This window comes from Anomaloglossus baeobatrachus, chromosome 5 (assembly GCF_048569485.1).
Source record: "Anomaloglossus baeobatrachus isolate aAnoBae1 chromosome 5, aAnoBae1.hap1, whole genome shotgun sequence".
NCBI lineage: Eukaryota > Metazoa > Chordata > Amphibia > Anura > Aromobatidae > Anomaloglossus > Anomaloglossus baeobatrachus.
The window spans coordinates 204,579,717-204,602,187 of NC_134357.1; the positions used below are offsets into that span (position 1 = coordinate 204,579,717).

Here is a 22,471-nt window from a genome sequence, read left to right on the forward strand (position 1 = left end):
ATGAGAAGGTGTGTCCAAGTTTTTGGTCTGTACTGTATATGTATATAGACATAGTCTAAGGCGGGCTTTGCACACTACGACATCGCAGGCCGATGCTGCGATGCCGAGTGCGATAGTCCCCGCCCCCGTCGCAGCAGCGATATGTGGTGATAGCTGGCGTAGCGAAAGTTATCGCTACGCCAGCTTCACACACACACTCACCTGCCGTGCGACGTCCCTGTGGCCGGCGACCCGCCTCCTTGTTAAGGGGCGGGTCGTGCGGCGTCACTGCGACGTCACACGGCAGGCGGCCAATCGGAGCGGAGGGGCGGAGATGAGCAGGATGTAAACATCCTGCCCACCTCCTTCCTTCCGCATATCCTACGGAAGCCGCAGTGACGCCGGTAGGAGATGTTCCTCGCTCCTGCGGCTTCACACACAGCGATGTGTGCTGCCGCAGGAGCGAGAAACGACATCGGACCATTGCGTCAGCGTAATTATGAATTACGCCGACGCTGTACCGATGATACGATTACGACGCTTTTGCGCTCGTTAATCGTATCATCCAGGCTTTACACACTGCGATGTCGCATGCGATGCCGGATGTGCGTCACTTTCAATTTGACCCCACCGACATCGCACCTGCGATGTCGCAGTGTGCAAAGTGCCCCTTAGACACCTTATCAACATAAGGATATTTATTACCTCCTTCACAAGGATACATAAATCCTTTGGATTCATATTGTCTTCACAGGTATGTCAAGTCATATCTTCGTCCAGTTTTTCATTATTTATTTCCACGTTTAACCTTGCCCGTCATAATTTTCATTTGCATTTTATTTTTACTTACATTGACTCTGATATTAATCTCTCATTGTAACAATTTGATTTTTATGGGCTTGTAACCATTAGTACTACATTGATAGACATTACTTTCCCAAACATTCCATATTGGCGGACATACGTGGAAACGATATTTCCGTTCTTTTGTCATTGAGGTAACATATCCCAAGAATATCTATTAAGTTAGTTGTTTTTTGCCTATTTTCTTTTTACTCTTGGTTTCATGAGATCTTGTATACTCTTTTGCTTCCATATTACTTCCTTATGGTCTGTATGTTGTTTTACTTATCTTGCATATCATATTATACTTACCATGTTCTTTCTTTGTCTCTAGAATTGGTATAGATTTTCAACGATTTTCAATTTGAGAAACACTGAATCTAAGTTGTTTTTTCAATAGGTACGCGTATACTCGTCCCATGTTCTTGTTTTTCATAATGTACCTTGATCATATTTTGTGACATATTTGTATAAAAAATGTTTGTATAGTCTTTCTATCACTTAATACACTGTAAGGCTATGTGCGCACGTGTGCGCTCTGCACGGCACCTAAAAGGTGCGCTTCAGAGCGCAGCTGAAAAGCCGCTTTCTGAAGCGCATGGTGCCGGCGAGACCGTGCGCTCTGCATGCTGCCTCTCCCTATAGACAGAGCTGGGGCTGCCGGCAAAGCGCACGGAAGAAGTGACATGTCACTTCTTAGAACGCAGCGATTCGGGCAGCAGCCAAATCGCTGCGTTCTAATATGCCACGTGCGCTCGGCCCCTGCACAATCTCTGTAAGGGGTAGTCGGACCCCCGAACCGGGAAAGAGAATCCCCCCCTGAAGACGCCACAGGAGTATGGTGGCACATTGTACCATGTTATGTGTTATGTACGGTTCTTTCCCCCCCTAGGTGCCAGTGTAGTGAGTGGTTCCCCTGGTAACAGTGACAGGGAAGGTAGGGGCAGGGCAGCCTAGGAGGGAAGAGAAGGGGGGTTGGGCTCTGAATGCAGGGCAGTGTGCTGTGAGATGTAACATGGGAGAGAGCTGAGGAGAAGTGCCGGGGCAGAGTGCAGGAGTGGGTGCTGTGGCAGTGGAGCGAAGAAGTTGGAGCTAATCCGGAGCCGGTAGTGAGTACTGGAGCCGTCCCCTAGTTCAATACAAATCCCTGGGAAAGGGCTGGACTAAAATCGGGATAGGAGTACCACTGCTAGGGGGATAACAATTGGCCCCTGCAGGCAAAGGAAAGTGCCCGTAGAGGAAAAGGAAACCGTTTTCGTAGAAAAGGACTTGTAACTTGTAACGTACTAAAGTAAGCCTGCTGCAAACAGAAAGTTGGAAGCTTTGTTTAATAAAACGGTGTTTGGTTTACCCGCTGCCTGCAATTGTCTCTTTCCTGAAAGTGAAGAAGGAGCTGGAGAGCACAGAAAGAACGCTGTCATGAATAAGCCCCATGCATCCACACTCAGCCCCAACAACACACCTGTTTTGCAAGTAACGGCCGGGCCGGGGTTCAGCCTGCGGCCCACAAGGCGAGGGGACCCGACTACACCCCCTGAGGCGCCCCCTGCCCCCGTTACATTTTGGCGTAGTCGGCAGGATCGGGCTCGCATGCGAGAGACCCCGACCAGAAACTGTGAAGATGACCAAGTGGTGCCTGATGTGCTGTACGGGCCACAAAATGGCGGCAAGATGGCGGCCGTCTTCATGGGTTTACTTAAGGCGTGAAAATTTGGCGCCAAACGAAGTGCTGGGCTGGCCTGGGCGGAGGAAGAAGCCCAGAGTGAGCGGAGGCGCCCCCTGCCCCCTGAGGCGCCCCCTGCCCCCGTTACATCTCCATAGATTGTGCAGGGGACGCAGGACGCATGCAGTTACGCTGTGCTACAAAGCGCAGCGTAACTGCATGAATTACGCACACGTGCGCACATAGCCTAATTGTGACTTCCGGGTCCTGCGCTCACATGGAAGGCAGCGTGTGAAGAGAGCTCCTGCTTCTTTATCAAGACCCCTGCAGTCCTAGCACACAAACCAGCTGATAAGAGGTGGGAAAGAGGAGATAAGATAGTGTGCATGCCCCTCAGACATAATGGAGAGGTATGTGCACAAGAACGGGACTGTAGGACAGGGATCTTCCCCAGCCCAGAGGAGCAGCCGTGCTAATGCTAAAATGGCTCCTAAAAGGCCACTTCACACATAACGAGATCGTGAACGAGATCGTTACTACGTCACAGTTTCTGTGACGCAAGAACGACTTTAATAGCGATCTCGTCACATTTGACACGTACCAACGATTGACCCCCTGCTGCGAAATCGCTGATCGATGCCGAACAGCTTGGGCCATTTTTGGCTCGTTGGAGTCCTGCTGGGCTGAATGAATCTGTATGTTTGACACCCTACTAACGATTTCGTTGACGACCTAGATGAGATGCATGAAGGCGTGTAGTTGCGTCCCCGTTTCCACGCCCCTTCTGCACCGATTGGTTGGCGCTGAGAACAATAGCGTGTAGTTACGTCACCATTTCCGTGCCCCTCTCTGCACCGATTGGTTAGCACTGAGAACACTACTGCATTCTGATTGGGTATCGCTTCATGCTTTGTTCCCTTTTGAGTCTTCTGGGAACAAACCTGTGACTACACCCAGATTCATTCGTGCTTTGTTCCCGCTTGCTTGGTTTTCGGAGCAAAGCCGCATCTGCACTTGGATTAATCCCTCCTTCGTTCCCGAGCGTGTCGCTGTGAGGATCGAAACTGCGATTATTAATAGATAGCATAGACGGGGCTGTATTTTCTGTACACGGTAAGTCATTTTTGAAAAGTTTTTTTTATTTGTTCCATGGTTTTGTTATAGTATTGATAATATTTGTATTTATAGATAGTAATTATTATTGCAGATAATGAAAGTGGTTGGCTGTTATCTGTATACATATTGCCTTTTGTGCGTACATCCATAGTGCCATTCTTTTATGTGTCCTTATCTAGTATTGCTGCCTATTTTGTCTCTCTGCTACAGCCGCCATTTTGTGTCTCTGACACAGCTACAAATAGAACTGGTGCACTTCTATGGGGGCGGCCATTTTAGTGTCTCTGCCACACACCCCCAAAAAAATGTGATTGTTTTATTGCAACTTCTCTCAACTTTACATGTTTTTTTGCAGTGTGGACAACATGAACAACACGCAGCGTGCTGTGCTGGGTGCTGCATTGATGTTTGAGGCCGGTCGGCTATGTGAAGGGGAACAGAGGCGTTCCAAACGAAAACGTTGCATGTGGACCAGAGAGTGGCTGCAGAAGAGGTACAAATACTCCCGCATGCAACTTCTAAGAGAGCTGCAGGAGAATAATCCTCAGGATTTCCAGAACTTTCTGCGGATATCAGAGGAATCATTCAACCTTTTACTCGAAAGAGTTACGCCTGTTATTCAGCGCAAGAATACAGCGAAGCGTGCTGCCATCCCGGCAAATGAAAGATTGGCATTCACGCTGCAATTCCTGGCCACCGGACGCTCCCTGCAAGACTTGCATTTTTCTTCTGCAATTTCAAGGTCCCTGCTCAGCGTTCTTATTCCGGAGACATGTAGAGCAATTTTCCACAGTCTGTGTAACCACATTGAGTTCCCAAAAACTGTGGAGGAATGGCAAAAGATTGCCTCCGATTTTGAGCACCTTTGGCAGTTCCCGAACTGTGGTGGGGCTTTGGACGGGAAACATGTGCGGATCACTCAACCACTGAACAGCGGATCCTATTTTTATAACTATAAGGGCTATTTTAGCATCATCCTAATGGCCCTTGTGAATGCCAATTATGAATGTATTGCTGTTGATGTTGGCATGAATGGCAGGGTTTCTGACGGTGGGGTTTTAGAGCACACAGGCTTTGGTGAACGTTTGCAAAATGGTGAACTGCACTTGCCCCCCAACTCTGACACTACCGCAAACCTTAATTTTGTATTTGTGGGCGATGAAGCATTCCCACTTCATCCCAATCTCATGAAACCATTCCCCCAGAAAAGTCTAACGGCAGAAAGACAAAGGTTCAATTACAGATTATCAAGGGCATGCAGGGTTGTGGAAAATGCTTTTGGGATCATGGCAAATCGCTTCCGAGTTTTCCACACACCGATTAACCTGAGTCTACCATCGACAGACGCAGTTGTTTTGGCCTGTTGCGCCCTTCACAACTTTCTTCGCCGGCGAGATGCAATTGCGTACTGTCCAACAGGCTTTATAGACTCTGTTGACTTAAACGGGGAAGTGGTGCTTGGCGAATGGCATTCTGACGATCCCGCAATCGCAGGACTTCAACCATTGGCACCCGGCAGAAATACTGATGATGCAAAGGCCTGTCGAGAAAACTACTGCCAATATTTTAATGGTCCTGGTGCAATTACGTGGCAGCATTAGATAGACTTGTATTGATCACATTTATGCAGAGCTATAATTTCTTGTATTGATTTGTTTAATAAACTTTCCTTCTTAATTTTAAAATATTGGTTACATGTAGTGTTATGTTCATCACATTTATACTAAAATGTCATTTTTTTTAAATGATTACTTTAATAAACAGTTGTTTTTACTTTTCACAAGATTTGTTTGTCATTCATTCACTATTAAGGGCTACTTTACATCAGTTCAATTTTTGACATTTTTTTGGGATATTAGAAGGGTTCCCCTGGCAGTGCTGAGGGACCCGTGAACCCAGGGGAGGGGCCTTGCGGCGGCTGCCTACGGTGTCAGCGATAGCATCGGGCCCCCTGCTCCGGATCGCACATTGAGATTGAGCATAGCGCTTCTTCTCATCACTGTACCGCTGTCAGCTCAGGACAGCGGTGGGTGACGTCATTACTGTGCTATGTCCAGACCACACAGCGGACGAACATGATGAATAAGTGGCGTCAAGTGTCGTTTTCGCAACAACTGCATGCCAAAATATGCGCCCAACCACTTGATTTCCACCACATATAACATATCGGTGTACTAAGAAGAAATTGCACAATATATTTTATGGTGAATTTTTTCATGATACCCTAGTAAAATGCTCAATGGTATGACTAAAATTAGATTTTTGGGTTAAAAAGTAAAATGTTCACTTTTAACTTCAACATTGCTTTTCTTTGTGTGAAACCCTGAAAAGGTTAATTTACTTCATCAATTTGGCGTTCAGCTGTGTGAGGGATACATCATTTAGGGCTCTTCTACAATTATTATTTCCATGTGCAAATGCGATTAAAAAATAATAAAAAAAAAAGATCACACTCACAATGTTATCTATGAAGCCGTATACTTGTATTTTTTAAAACGGGGCCGTTTGTGCGTCGCCGAAACCGTCATCGAACGACATCTCATTATCTACTTTCTACAATTGTATGTGCGCACGCAGTGTGTGCTAAAACGACCCTTGACACACCGTATGCGTCATGGCGCGATTTCATTTCTGCAGCTAAGATCATTATGATTTGTTGATGAAAGTGAGTCGCACTTTCACCTTCAATCATAGCAATTGTAATATTTCACCAATCAACTTTGGAGAAGTATTACAATCCAGCCATGGCCGAAGATGCAATATCATCGGCCATTGGCTGGAGCAGGGTCACCGCCTACCCCAATCTGATTGGAGCTAGCGTTCATGTGACGCTATCCGTCGAATCAGATGTGGAGAGGCATCACCATGAGTGACGCAACTGCGTATGCTACGCAGCCGCAACTGCGACCGATCATAAAGATGGCGTCACGCAGGAGAGCGACTGCTTGGGGAGAGGCGGAGGTACGCTACTTGATAAGGGAAGTGGATGCTCGCGACTATGATTGTCGTGGGTCGCAAGAGCATCCACTTCTCCATAAAAAAAATGTATTGCGCAGGATCCAACGTGGGCTAAGGAGGAGATTCCATTTGGAGAGGACCTGTGCCCAGATCCGCAAAAAACTTGCGGATCTGCGGTATCGTTCCAGTGCCCGGATCTCCGGATCTCTGCCATACAGGCAGAGTGGCAGCTTAACCAAGGTAGGTGCAGATGAGTGTGTCTAGGCAACTTATAATGGTCTTCATAAAAATATATATATATAGAGAGATATAGATATTTATATATACATATTTATATATACATATATATATATATATTTTTATTTATATATATATATATATATATATATATATTCAAATATATATATATTTATATATATATATTTTGATATTACATATATATATATATAGAGAGAGAGAGAGAGAGAGATAGATATTTATATATACATATTTATATACACATATATATTTTTATTTATATATATATATTCAAATATATATTTATATATTTAAATATATTTAGATATATATATATATATAGAGAGAGAGAAACATCTATATACATCGATATATATATATTGTGAGACTGTGACCGGGGTTATCTATGACGGCCGGTATGTCTCGCCCCGGTTGTGCTCACTCCATGATAGAAAATAACTCCACTCCAGGGTTAATCCTGTTTCCCTACAGGCTTAAGGAAGGGTTAAAAGGAAACAGGAACGAGGGCAGGTGTGCCGGGTGTGAGGGAGTGATCACATCTCCCTGAGTTCTCTGCCGGAAAGGCACATATGTACTATTGTGGACTTTTCTTTGGATAATAAACCGTGTGCTGTGAACCTTGGTGCCTGGATCCCGTGTCTTCTGCAGCGCAGCCGACGACGCTACCTCACATATGGTGGAGAATGCGGGCATGCCAGCCCGGTGAGGTGTAGCTTCCATTTCTGGTGACCCGGTAGCACATGTCCTGGATTCAAGAGACTATACTACAGCCCAAACCCGGCGACGCCATGGAGGACATATTAAAGCAGCTGGCTCAGGCTACGGCACAGCAACAACAGACGAATACACACCTGCTCCGGACGTTGGATCATCAGCAGCAATCCTTGAAATTGCAGGAACAGAGGCACCAAGAACAGATGGTCCTCCTGGCCAAATCGATCCGGGCCGGACCGGCAGCAACAACCCCGGGACCGGGTGACGACAGCAGCGTCCGGAAAGCGGTGAGACAAGCGTTGCAAAAGATGACCCCGGGGGATGATGTGGAAGCGTTCCTGGCGGTGTTTGAGCGGGTGGCCGAGCGGGAAAAACTGCCGACTCCCCAGTGGGCTGAGGTATTGTCGCCCTATCTGACGGGGGAGCCCCAAAAAGCATATCTGGACCTCTGTACCGAGGACGCCTTAGAATATGCAACCCTGAAAGCCGAAATACTTGCTCGGATGGGGGTGAATACATATGTACGGGCTCAGCGGGTAAGTCAGTGGTTCTATGAGGAAGCCAAACCCGTACGCTCCCAGGCCTATGACTTGTTGCATCTCGTAAAAAAGTGGTTGCAGCCTGACACTCTGAGCCCGGCGCAAATGGTAGAAAGGGTAGTTGTTGACCGTTTTGTACGCACTTTACCCGTCACCATTCAACGGTGGGTTGGACAGGGCGACCCAAGTACCCTGGACCAATTAGTATGCCTGATAGAGCGGCATGTGGCTACGCAGGACTTGATACGGGACACTGAGACTTTGCGTACCGCCCGTCGGTCCGGCCCCTCCAAGCCTAGGGCCAAGGACCCACCGCTGACACCGGTGCGGGAGTCCGCTACCGTCCCGTCTGAGGCCGCACCCTCCGTCCCTGAGGTCCGGAAAACTATGTACCCTAAACGACAACTCGTCAAGGGGGTGTCCTTCCCTATTAGATGTTGGCGGTGCCAGCGGGTGGGACATATGGAAGCCCAGTGTCCACTCACCACGGAGCCCATGGATTGTGGGGTTACCCGGCGGGGTTCAATGTATGCTCAGGTGGTGTGTACCGCTGACCTGGTCTACCCAGAGACTGAGCCCCACTTGTGCCAAATACAGGTGAATGGATGTCCGGTTACAGGCTTGTTGGATTCCGGAAGCTTAGTGACCCTTGTGCGATCAACCCTAAGGGCTAAAGTAAAGGCCACAGGACGTACCGTGGGGGTGGTTTGCATACATGGGGACTGCCGAGACTATCCCACGGGGATAGTCACCATCACAGCACCTTGCGGTCAGGTGCAACATGAGGTGGGACTTATTAATACTCTTCCCTATGATGTGATCCTAGGAAGGGATCTGCCCTATTTTTGGACTTTATGGAAGGGACCTCCTAAGTCCCCTCAGATATTGGTCAGTCCGGGACCTGAGCCCTACAATCCTGAATCCGGGACGCCTGCCGTAGGGGTCCCCATGATAGGGACAGAATGTGAACCTGATAGGTCGCCCCTAGAGGTATTGGCAGGAGAGGCTGAGACGGTCGAGCCCATCCCGGAGTTGGAGGCGTCCCCGGATACGTTTGGGACAGCCCAACTCCAGGACCCTACATTAATACATGCCCGGAGTCGGGTGACAGTAGTTGACGGGGTGGCACAGCTGCCCGGTGCCCAGGTAAGGTACCCCCATTTCGCTCTTAAGCAGGATTTACTCTACCGGGTAGATGAAATACGGGGCGTAGGGGTAGAGCAGCTGGTGGTGCCCCAGCCGTATCGCCGGCGGGTCCTCGACTTGGCTCATAAACACCTGATGAGTGGTCACCTAGGGGTCAAGAAAACGCAGGAGCGAATATTGCAAAGGTTCTATTGGCCCGGGGTCTTTGGGGAGGTAAAACGGTTCTGCGAAACCTGCCCGGAGTGTCAGCTTACCGCACTCCTGACCCACTTTCGCAGTCCGTTGGTACCGTTACCCATTATAGAAGTCCCTTTTGAAAGGATAGGGATGGATCTGGTGGGGCCCCTCGTAAAGTCTGCTCGAGGGCACCAGCATATCCTAGTGATCGTTGACTATGCCACCCGGTATCCCGAGGCGATACCTCTCAGACATACTGCAGCAAAGCTTATAGCTCGGGAGTTGTTTGCTGTGTTCTGCCGGGTGGGGTTGCCCAAGGAGATCCTTACGGATCAGGGGACCCCATTCATGTCTAAAGTGACCAAAGAGCTATGCCGGCTACTCCAGATCAAGCAGTTGCGTACGTCTGTGTATCATCCTCAGACGGATGGTTTAGTGGAACGATTCAATAAAACCCTGAAAACCATGCTCAAAAGGGTGATTTCCAAAGACGGGAAAGACTGGGATATGATGCTTCCCTATTTGATGTTTGCCATACGAGAGGTGCCACAGGCATCCACGGGGTTTTCGCCTTTTGAATTGTTATACGGGCGACATCCCCGGGGATTGTTGGACCTGGCAAAAGAAACCTGGGAGCAGGAGCCCACCCCCCATAAAAGTGTGATTGAACACATTTTAGGAATGCAGAACCGCATAAGCGCGGTCATGCCAATTGTGAAGGAGCATTTACAGGAGGCTCAGGCCGCGCAAAGCGGCCGCTACAATAGACAAGCCACCGTGCGGACCTTTAAACCCGGGGATCGGGTGTTGGTATTGATCCCCACGGCGGAGAGTAAATTCCTGGCTCAGTGGCAAGGCCCCTACGAGATAAAGGAAAGAGTCGGGGTGGTCAACTATAAGGTATTGCAGCCCGGTAGGCGGAAACCTGAACAAATATACCATGTCAACCTATTAAAACCTTGGCAGGAACGGGAAAGCCTGATGGTTGATTTTCCCCCATCTCCCTCCTCTTCGGGTCGTTCAAACCCGGCTCCAGCAACCTCCGGAGAGGACGAACCGGAAGTAAGGATTGGAGAAGCCCTCACCAAGCAACAGAGGCGAGAGGCCAGACGGCTGGTTCAGCAGAACCCCGATGTCTTCTCCGAGTTGCCGGGTAGGACCAGTCTGATACGACATGACATTGTCACCGAGCCTCACCTGAAGGTACGCCTGAAGTCATACCGGGTGCCGGAGGCTCGAAGACAAGCCATATCAGAGGAAGTGAAGACAATGCTACGCCTGGGGGTCATCGAAAAATCCCGGAGTGAATGGGCTAGTCCGATTGTCCTAATACCAAAACCCGATGGCTCCTTAAGGTTCTGCAATGACTTTAGGAGATTGAACGAAATATCCAAGTTCGATCTCTACCCCATGCTCCGGGTGGATGAGCTGATTGATAGGCTGGGACAGGCGCGATATTTTACCACGCTCGACCTGACCAAGGGGTACTGGCAGGTGCCACTGACAGAGTCCGCCAAGGAGAAAACCGCTTTTGTTACGCCGGAGGGTCTCTTCCACTATGTTGTCTTGCCTTTTGGGTTACATGGCGCTCCGGCCACGTTCCAGAGGTTGATGGACTTAGTGCTGGAACCCCACCAGGCGTATGCATCAGCGTACCTTGATGACATCATTATTTACAGCTCCGATTGGCAGACCCACTTGGAACAGGTACAAGCGGTGGTGGACGCGCTTCGAACAGCCGGATTGACAGCCAATCCCAAGAAATGTGCGTTGGGACTCACGGAAGCCCGCTACTTGGGCTACGTAATAGGCCAAGGAGTGATTAAGCCCCAAATTAACAAGGTTGAGGCGATCCAGAAGTGGCCTAGACCCCTGACCACGAAGCAGGTTAGGGCCTTTCTGGGTATCGTGGGGTACTACAGGAGGTTCGTAAAAGATTTTGCGGGACTATCAGCCCCCTTGACGGACCTTCTCAAAGGCAAGAAGTCCGTCATGGTGCGTTGGACTCCGCAGGCCGAGGACTCCTTCCGGGCCCTGAAGGGGGTCCTGTGCGGACAGCCCGTTCTTGTAAACCCTGATTTCCGGAAGGAGTTCATAGTACAGACTGACGCCTCGGAGGTCGGCCTGGGGGCAGTGCTGTCTCAGGTGGTTCAGGGGGAGGAACACCCCGTCACCTTCTTAAGTAGGAAGCTCACCCCTCCCGAGCGGAATTATAGCGTAGTGGAGAAGGAGTGCCTGGCGATTAAGTGGGCCTTGGAGTCCCTACGCTATTACCTGCTGGGATGTCAGTTTCGCTTGGTGACGGATCACTCTCCACTGGTCTGGATGAGGTCCGCCAAGGAACGGAATGCCCGGGTTACCCGGTGGTTCCTTTCTCTGCAGAACTTCCGGTTTACGGTTGAACACCGGGCCGGTAGGTTGCAGGGCAATGCCGATGCCTTGTCCCGCGGCCCGTGTTTGATGGCAGGAGTTCAACCCCGCACGCTTGAACTGAGGGGGGGGGTATGTGAGACTGTGACCGGGGTTATCTATGACGGCCGGTATGTCTCGCCCCGGTTGTGCTCACTCCATGATAGAAAATAACTCCACTCCAGGGTTAATCCTGTTTCCCTACAGGCTTAAGGAAGGGTTAAAAGGAAACAGGAACGAGGGCAGGTGTGCCGGGTGTGAGGGAGTGATCACATCTCCCTGAGTTCTCTGCCGGAAAGGCACATATGTACTATTGTGGACTTTTCTTTGGATAATAAACCGTGTGCTGTGAACCTTGGTGCCTGGATCCCGTGTCTTCTGCAGCGCAGCCGACGACGCTACCTCACAATATATATATATTTATTTATATATATGTAGATAGATAGATATATATACGGTGGTGTAACTAGAGTTTGATGGGCCCCGGTGCAAAATTCAGATCTGGGCCCCCCTCCACATACACCGACACTTGTGGTACGGGATAATGACACTGACACTCAGGGAACAGGAAAATGACGCTGACACTCTCAACTCTCAACACCCAGATTTCTCATGATCTGAAATCCCTCTATCAGCACCCAGCTTTCATATGTTCTGATATACATCTTGTCCTTGGCACCCAGCTTCCCCATGCTTGGCTAAACATCATTCCCTCAGCACCCAGCTTTCCCATATCACAGCATGGGAAAGCTGGGTGCTGTGGGTAGGAGCCTTTTTCCGTCAGCATAAAACGATTCCATCTCCTGCTTTTATCTTTGTACCCCCTCGTATCTAGTTCTCCAAATACAATAATGGCCCCACATAGCCTTCCATATAGTATAAAGGGTCCCACATAACCCTTCATATATTAGAATGCATCCCATAGTCCTTCATGTACTATAATGCATTTCCTAGAGTTCTCCATGTATTATAATTCACCCCATAGTTCTCCATATATTATACTGCACCACATAGTCCCCAATGTGTTATAATGCACCCCCATAGTCCATGTATAAGGTAGGCTACGTAGTCCGCCATATGTTATAATGTACCCCCCACAGTCCTATATGTATCATAACGCAACCCCATTAAACTTCATATTTTATTAAGAACCCCCAGAGGAGCAAGGGGCCCCAGAGGCTCAAGAGCCCCCACAGGAGCATGTGCCCCAGGAGGATCCAGAGCCCCCGGTGGAGCTACAGCCACCAGAGGAGGAGGAGCACCCACATGGGGCATCGGCCGAATCGGCTCCCGGTAATTGTTTCATATAACATAAACTCCATATAAATTGCAAAACATAAAACTGTTGAGTACTATAAAGTATTTTTTGTTTTCATAGATGGTAGTCCAACGGGTTCCATCAGTCCCTCTATATCGGACGAGGGGGAAAGCCGTAAGTCTTAAACATGAATCTCCTACTTCGTAATAATAAGCAGAAATAAAAATTATGATTTTAAACTTTTACCATTCCCTCCATAGGCATCCCCACTTTGGCAGACCTCGTCTCCTCTCAAGCGAACATCAGGGCTTCACAGAGACGAATTATCTCAGCCCAGAGGAGACTGATGGCCAAATTGGAGCATCATGCAGCGATGCTGGCCCGTTATGTGGCTGGCCAAGGGGAGGGCAGCAGCCAGTAATCCATTTGTAAACTGGAGGAACATACAGTCATATGGTAAATTTTTGGCACCCCCTATTAATGCTAAAATTTTAACTCTTTTTAAAAATAAGGGTTTCTGCCACAGCTATTTCAGTTTCATATATCTAATAACTTATGGACTTAGTAATATTTCTGGATTGCAATGAGGTTTATTGTACTAACAGAAAATGTGCAATCCGCATTGAAAGAAAATTTGACCGATGCAAAAGTATGGGCACCGAAAACATAAAAGTGACCTTTCAAATTTTAAGGAAACGCGGGTTGCACATTTTATGTTACTACAATAAACCTCATTTCAAACCAGAAATATTACTCAGTCCATCAGTTATTACATATATGAAACTGAAATAGCAATTTTTTATAAATTAAAATGTTAAAATTAATAGGCGTGGCCACATTTTTTAATATGACTGTACAGTTAGGTCCAGAAATATTTGGACTGTGACACAATTTTCGCGAGTTGGGCTCTGCATGCCACCACATTGGATTTGAAATGAAACCTCTACAACAGAATTCAAGTGCAGATTGTAACGTTTAATTTGAAGGATTGAACAAAAATATCTGATAGAAATTGTAGGAATTGTACACATTACTTTACAAACACTCCACATTTTAGGAGGTCAAAAGTAATTGGACAAATAAACCAAACCCAAACAAAATATTTTTATTTTCAATATTTTGTTGCAAATCCTTTGGAGGCAATCACTGCCTTAAGTCTGGAACCCATGGACATCACCAAACGCTGGGTTTCCTCCTTCTTAATGCTTTGCCAGGCCTTTACAGCCGCAGCCTTCAGGTCTTGCTTGTTTGTGGGTCTTTCCGTCTTAAGTCTGGATTTGAGCAAGTGAAATGCATGCTCAATTGGGTTAAGATCTGGTGATTGACTTGGCCATTGCAGAATGTTCCACTTTTTTGCACTCATGAACTCCTGGGTAGCTTTGGCTGTATGCTTGGGGTCATTGTCCATCTGTACTATGAAGCGCCGTCCGATCAACTTTGCGGCATTTGGCTGAATCTGGGCTGAAAGTATATCCCGGTACACTTCAGAATTCATCCGGCTACTCTTGTCTGCTGTTATGTCATCAATAAACACAAGTGACCCAGTGCCATTGAAAGCCATGCATGCCCATGCCATCACGTTGCCTCCAACATGTTTTACAGAGGATGTGGTGTACCTTGGATCACGTGCCGTTCCCTTTCTTCTCCAAACTTTTTTCTTCCCATCATTCTGGTACAGGTTGATCTTTGTCTCATCTGTCCATAGAATACTTTTCCAGAACTGAGCTGGCTTCATGAGGTGTTTTTCAGCAAATTTAACTCTGGCCTGTCTATTTTTGGAATTGATGAATGGTTTGCATCTAGATGTGAACCCTTTGTATTTACTTTCATGGAGTCTTCTCTTTACTGTTGACTTAGAGACAGATACACCTACTTCACTGAGAGTGTTCTGGACTTCAGCTGATGTTGTGAACGGGTTCTTCTTCACCAAAGAAAGTATGCGGCGATCATCCACCACTGTTGTCATCCGTGGACGCCCAGGCCTTTTTGAGTTCCCAAGCTCACCAGTCAATTCCTTTTTTCTCAGAATGTACCCGACTGTTGATTTTGCTACTCCAAGCATGTCTGCTATCTCTCTGATGGGTTTTTTCTTTTTTTTCAGCCTCAGGATGTTCTGCTTCACCTCAATTGAGAGTTCCTTAGACCGTATGTTGTCTGGTCACAGCAACAGCTTAGGCCGGTTTCACACATCCGGCTTTTCGCTTGTTTGCCGGATCCGGCGCTCTCCCGTACAGACAATACAGTACAGTGACAGCGCTGTAACTTCCGGGTCACATGCGCCGGTCACATGACAGCATGTGTCCGGCGCTTGTTGCGCTGTCACTGTACTGTAGTCACGGTATGGGAGAGCGCCGGATCCGGCAAACAAGCGAAAAGCCGGATGTGTGAAACCGGCCTTACAAATGCAAAACCACACACCTGTAATCAACCCCAGACCTTTTAACTACTTCATTGATTACAGGTTAATGAGGGAGACGCCTTCAGAGTTAATTGCAACCCTTAGAGTCCCTTGTCCAATTACTTTTGGTCCCTTTAAAAAGAGGAGGCTATGCATTACAGAGCTATGATTCCTAAACCCTTTCTCCGATTTGGATGTGAAAACTCTCATATTGCAGCTGGGAGTGTGCACTTTCAGCCCATATTATATATATAATTGTATTTCTGAACATGTTTTTGTAAACAGCTAAAATAACAAAACTTGTGTCACTGTCCAAATATTTCTGGCCCTAACTGTATATGTTTTTGGAATCCCTCATTGTTTGCCATACTAATTTTCCAATGTCCCAAGGTTATATGTTACGCTTTGCTTTGGATTGGGGTCTTCAATGGCTTCTTTCTGGCCTTGAACCCTCTCCAGTACATGTTGTTTTATAAAAACTTTGAAATTGATATCTGCTGTTTGGTACGTGTCATTTCAAAAAGCAAGTTAACATTTATCACCACTCACAAACATTATATTACATGTATGCATCTGTATAGATGCACCAACCCCATTATTCCGCCTTTGGCAGAGCAGGATGTCGAGTCAGGTGGCAACTGTGGTGCAGTGGGCAATATATAAAAGGCTGGGCCAGTAGCGAGAAGGTGGAGTTGATGCCAAGATTACCAAGGAAGAAGACGTGTGTGCAGTAGGTCAGGCTCATTTTGCCTGCAGTGGAATGATCGGGAAGTGTGCTGAGCCCCAGACGAACACAAAGACTGCATACGATTACCAGTGGAACCTGAAATCTGAATCCATCGTCGGAGAAACCCCAAGCCCAAATACCATTGCCTGAGGAATCCGATGACCGAATACCATCGCCAGAGGAACTTGAAGACGGAACACTGAACATTAGTGAACCGCGTGAGCTTTAAATGATAGTAAAGGTATAAGGGTACCGTCACCCTTTAGCGACGCAGCAGCGATCCCACAAGCGACCCGACCTGGTCAGGATCGCTGGTGCGTCGCTACATGGTCGCTGGTGAGCTGTCAATCAGGCACATCTCAACAGCGACCAGTCCCCAGCCAGCAGCGACTTGGAAGCGATGCTGCGCTTTAAGGGAGCCGGCGTCTGGAAGCTGAGGACACTGGTAACCACGGTAAACATCGGGTAACCAAGCGCTTGTTACCCAATATTTACCTTGGTCACCAGCGCACACCGCTTAGCGCTGGCTCCCTGCCCTCCTAGCCAGAGTACACATTGGGTTAATTAACACTCACAAACATTATATTACATACATGGACCCCAACCCCTGACTCCGCTATGCTTCAGACTACTTCACTTCAACTGTCAGTACTTGACTACAGTGGTCCCGCCCCTGACATCTCAGGACCCCTAAGTGGGCGCTCCCATCTGCCTGGTCCCGCCCACTGCTATGTCCTTATTGTCACGAAGGGGTGACTAGGCTTTACAGGTTGTTTGGTGTACATGAGTGTGGGGGTTGTGTGGTGGTATGCCAATGAGTGTGGAGTATGGTACAACCTCTGTAACTACCGTGTTTTGCCAGGGCGTCACAACCATATGCTGAATTAAGTAAAGCAGGCTGCAAGATTGAACCAACATAAATTTATTATTACAATGAAAATAAAACAATCAATTAAAATTACACACAAATAACAAAATTTAGTTGCCCTCTTCATATTGGGTGGCATATTCTGGCCGGGTGGGAGACGACAGTTGGGATAAAAATGATTCATTTGAATAAATGGGATACTGTGGGTGGGGATACTGTGGGGGGAGGTTAAGGTGCAAGCTTGGTTGAGGTATTCTCTTTGGTATACTTCGTAGGGGCTGGGGAGGAATCCATGAAGTTGAATGATGGGGCTGGTTCATCTTACATATAGTGTCAGTGTCATCAAGTTCTCCTCGGCCTGCCTTTCTTAGGACTTCAATCATTAGTCTCTCTGCTTGCTCCCTCTGTGTGGAATCCAGTTTGTTGAGTCTGTCTGATGCAAATGTCGCAAAGCTATCAACTGGTGTGTTTTTTGGCTGGGATAGAAGTTTGTTCGCTAAAGAGTAAAAGTCGGCGGATGTCACAGGGGCGGCCTTCCTTTTGCGGAAATTTGTTCGCCGCATTTCACCAGAGGGCGCAGGTGCTTCATTATCATCCACAATCGGCTCGATAGACGTGGTGGGGTTCTCGTTCAATTGGGGCCTCACCATATCTGTCTGACGGAACAGAAAAATAAATGTTAAGTTAAAGCCATACATTTTAATAGGTATTATATTTAATTTAAGTGTGACAAAATTGTATTGGAGTGTATTTATCTGAACTGGAAGGGATAACTTTTCAAAACTGCACAATAAATCATGGTAACAAGAAGTTACTATTTTGTATTCATCAATGGCATGTACATGAAAAGTTTTAATGCTATGTACCGTGAAGCAAATAAGGTACTTACATCTTCAACAGCGGAGGTGTTGTCATCGATCGGTATGTCATCGATTGGGATGTCTGTTTGCGGATCCTGGTTTAGTTGGTATGAGCTTTCCATCCTTCGAGGTAGCTCCTGGTCCCTTGTGAATTCAAGGAGATTATAGTACCACAAAGGTGAAACATACACCTGGTCGGTGCCGGCCCCAGACTTTTTGGATTGCTCGACCTTGTTAACTTCTTTCTTGTAAACAGTCCGCAATCCTTGTATTTTCTTTTTAACAAGTTTGGCATCCACCGCCTCACCTCCACTGTGTTTTTTAAAAAGCTCCACCAATGGGGCATAGGCCGCTTGTTTTTTTATTCTGTCCGAATATTCTGCTGATTTTATTTTCCACAAGCAGGGCAGTGATTTATACAAATCCAAAAGCTCACGCACAAACTCTTCTTTGTTGTAATAAGACATCTGAAATACAGAATGCAAAAATTATATGTAAACATAACAGAAGTTGCAATAAACCAATCACAATTATTAGTTATGGTGTGGCAGAGACTAAAATGGCCGCCCCCTGTTCTATGTGTGGCAGAAACACAAAATGGCGGCTGTAGCTGAGAGGCAAAAGAGCTAGCGATGCTAGGATAGGACACATTACAAACGGCACTATTGATGTACGCATATGAGACCCCCAGTAAAAGGCATTATACACACAGATAAAAGCCAGCCACTTTAATTAACTCACATAATAAATACTAACATGTTATAACAACAAGAACATTAAACAAAAATGAGCCCCCCCAATAAAGACCTACCTTTTCAAAGAAGTGTATGTCTATCAATGTAGAATCCTGGCGGAATCGCAAATCGCAAATTCGATCTCACCGTAAACACTCGAGAACGCTGGAGGGATGATTCCGGGTGCAGATGCGGCTTCGATCCAAAAAACCCCAACCAAGCGACCGGGTACAAAGGACGAAGGAATCAGGGTGGAGTCGCAGGTTCTATTCTCAAAGCAAAGCTCAAAAGAAGTGACAAAGGGTGACGCGATACAAAATTTAACCGCTAGATACGCCCCCTGCCTGCCCAATCAGAATGCAGTATTGGCCACCAATCAGAGCGGAGGGCATGGAAAAGGCGACGCCCGCCCGGCCGCCAAATCAGAACGCAGTATTGGTCACCAATGAAAGCGGAGGGGGTATGGAAAAGGCGACGCAAATGCACGCCTACATGGCTCACTGCATTTCACTGCGCCCCTAATGGGATCGGAATTGTTAACATAGTTGCTGTGTGACAGGGACCCGACGATTTGCAAGATCGTTATACAGGACGCATGCTCGTTCATAAAGTCGTTATGTGTGACACCCAACATGCGATTTCAACGACGACTCAGCAACGATCCAGGAAGTGTGACGCAGTAGCGATCTCGTTCACGATCTCGTTATGTGTGACTGGACCTTTAGAGTGTCCAATATGAACTTGATCTGATTACATATTTAAAGGGAACCTGTCACCAGGTTTTTGCTTATAAGCTGTGGCCACCACCAGTAAGTGCCTGACCACTCTATATAACTGACAGGAGAAATTCATATTTATCAATTAAGGAAGCCAAAGATATCTGCTTTATTCTCATATATAAGGAGACAACTCAAAAGCACCTTTCAGGATCAATAGGCAAGAGTGTCTGCCCTTCTGCATCTGTTTTTATAGCAATACATTCAAAGTAAACATCTGCAAAACTCACATATCACATTAGCCTTGAAACAAACTGTAAATCGCTTAATTACCAGGTCGCTAGATAAGGAACTTGTAACAATAATCTATTTCAGATGGTAAATTGCTTGACTTTGAATAAATCTTTCGTCTTCTGCCATATTGTACTGACAGGAGAAGCATAGATAAACAAAGTCTGAGGGAATAGCTTACTCTCCCCCCTCTTCATACATCACTAGATACAGAATAATGAGTACAGAAAATTAAAATGACTTATAATATCCAGCTATTAATACGAGACTAAAGGGGGGGCGTGGCCTGGCAATGGAGGAGTGAGGACGCTAAAAAATCTTGCTCCCGTGCCTGAACTGTCCCTGAGCCCTATTAATCATACCCACCCAGCAATACAGAAGTAAATGCCGGCTAAAAAGAAGGGGACTGGCGGGGGGACGCTGACAGACTCTCCTGTGCCTCCCTCAGAAAGCATCGCAAGGTTCCTGAGGAGCTCAGCGGGACAGGGCCTGACGCAGACTGACCCCTTCATGGCGGCCGCTGAAGTGTCTGGGGGTCCTTCCCTGCCCCACCACTGCCAGATAGAACGTGCCCAGGGAACCTCCTGGAGAGACGGGAGCCCCCACAAGCCGAACGGAACACAGCGAGCAGAGGTAGGAGCGGACGAGGGACTGCTGCATCAGGGTGCCCCCTCCTTACCTGACATGGCGGCGGTCGCTCGTGGAGAGCACGCTCCCCACAGCAGCAGAGAGACAGAGGACGTCGCAGACACGGCAGCTACTGAACCAGGAATGCAGGCAGAGGGTAAGAAGTGTCAGACATCCCCACAGCCGCAGCAGAGATTATCGGTAACAGCAGCGCCTGTAGCCCTTTCAGAAAATAGGCGGGAACTTCAAAACCTCAGCCCCACTGATAACACACTCTCATATGCTGCTGTGTGTGCGCTCCCTAACAACCTGAACGCTGCTGGTCAACATGAGGCTGCAGACACTGTGACTCTAAAGCTGGTGTCACACATAACGACGACGACAACGACGTCGCTGCTACGTCACCATTTTCTGTGACGTTGCAGCGACGTCCCGTCGCTGTCGCTGTGTGTGACATCCAGCAACGACCTGGCCCCTGCTGTGAGGTCGCCGGTCGTTGCTGAATGTCCAGCTTCATTTTTTGGTCGTCACTCTCCCGCTGTGACACACACATCGCTGTGTGTGACAGCGAGAGAGCGACGAAATGAAGCGATCAGGAGCCGGCACTGGCAGCTGCGGTAAGCTGTAACCAGCGTAAACATCGGGTAACCAAGGGAAGCCCTTTCCCTGGTTACCCGATGTTTACGCTGGTTACCAGCCTCCGCTCTTGCTGCCAGTGCCGGCTCCTGCACTGTGACATGTGGCTGCAGTATGCATCGGGTAATTAACCCGATGTATACTGTAGCAAGGAGAGCAAGGAGCCAGCGCTAAGCAGTGCGCGCGGCTCCCTGCTCTCTGCACTGTGACATGTAGCTGCAGTACACATCGGGTTAATTAACCCGATGTGTACTGTACCTAGGAGAGCAAGGAGCCAGCGCTAAGCGCGGCTCCCTGCTCTCTGCACATGTAGCACAGCGACGTTATGATCGCTGCTTCTGCTGTGTTTGACAGCTAAGCAGCGATCATAACAGCGACTTACAAGGTCGCTGTTACGTCACCGAAAATGGTGACGTAACAGCGACGTCGTTGTCGCTGTCGCTTAGTGTGACACCAGCTTTATCCCTGCTCCTGATAACTCCTCATTGTCCCTGAATAATCAGCTCCTCGGGCAGTCAGAGATAGGATCCCCCTCAATTCATATGTCATTGTCAACATCAAAAAGCAGTGCACTGACAGTGGGGACTCCCTCCTCCCCAGAAAAAGGCTTGACCCCTGCTGTATTTAGATCTTCACCATCTGTCTCAGGGGATGGGGATATGCAGGAGGAAACGCAAGAGGACTGTGTGTGGGATGACCTTAAAGCCAGAATAAGGACCATCCCCACTAGAGAGGAAATGGAAAACTACATCACCAGACTAGAAGCCTCTTACAGAGCAGAATCGGCCTCAATCAGGGGGGAGGTGCAACAACTGTCAGAACGGGTGACGGCGTCTGAATCCTGCACTACATCTATCTCACTGCAACTGAAGGCACAGGCAACAGCATTATCTACACAAGCCCAACAGATAGAACATTTAACAGATCTGCTTGATGAGTTGGAAAACAGAGGAAGGCGAAACAACATTAGGGTAAGGGGCATCCCAGAAACCCTCGCCCCCCAAGATATAGATGAGTCACTGCGGCATCTTTTTAATTCTATATTGGGCCTTCCACGGGACTCCCGTTTGGAATTAGACAGAGCACACAGATCTCTGGGCCCTAAACCAGTTGAAGGTTCTAGTCCACGGGACATAATATGCAAAGTCCATAAATACAAGATAAAAGATGAAATCCTGAGAAAGGCACGGCAGAAGGATCCCATTTTATTCAAGAACACGCCGATTCATTTGTTGCAGGACCTATCTCGGCACACATTACAAAAGCGCAGGGTTCTAAGGCCCTTATTAGATGCCCTGAGACAAAGAAACATCCTCTACTCATGGGGTTTCCCCTTTAAATTGCAAGTCCGGCATGGCGGTTCCTCACATGTGATACAGTCTCCAAGAGATATCCCAGATTTCTGTGAGGCCCTTGGGATACCCGTGGTGCATATCAATGCTTCCGAATGGCCATACGTTCACGGGGTTCCAGGGGTGGAGGCACAGGCTCCTCGGTCGCAGCGGGTCCGTAAGAGAGATCGGGGCCCGCGGCGGCGGAGTGGAGTAAAGACTG

At 47.8% G+C, this 22,471-nt stretch overlaps 2 protein-coding genes across 3 annotated transcripts in view; both read right to left on the reverse strand.

The window, feature by feature from the left end:
- The window catches only part of KAT6B (lysine acetyltransferase 6B), a 745,545-nt gene that overhangs the window by 248,932 nt on the left and 474,142 nt on the right, over positions 1-22,471 (reverse strand). The window lies entirely within an intron of this gene.
- Positions 17,092-20,511, reverse strand: LOC142309864 (uncharacterized). The gene is made up of 3 exons (XM_075347319.1): positions 18,725-20,511; positions 17,943-18,380; positions 17,092-17,709 (listed from the first exon to the last, which is right to left on the reverse strand). Exons 2-3 carry the CDS (start codon positions 18,378-18,380, stop codon positions 17,164-17,166), a joined length of 984 nt encoding a protein of 327 aa, XP_075203434.1. The 5' UTR covers positions 18,725-20,511; the 3' UTR covers positions 17,092-17,163.

Bases quoted from the DNA above. Each gene is read 5' to 3' on its own strand.
- LOC142309864 (XM_075347319.1), bottom strand. From the start codon at position 18,380: ATGTCTTATTACAACAAAGAAGAGTTTGTGCGTGAGCTTTTGGATTTG. The intron at 17,710-17,942 runs GTAAGTACCTTA...CTGTTCCGTCAG, and splicing joins ACACCTCCGCTGTTGAAGAT to ACAGATATGGTGAGGCCCCA.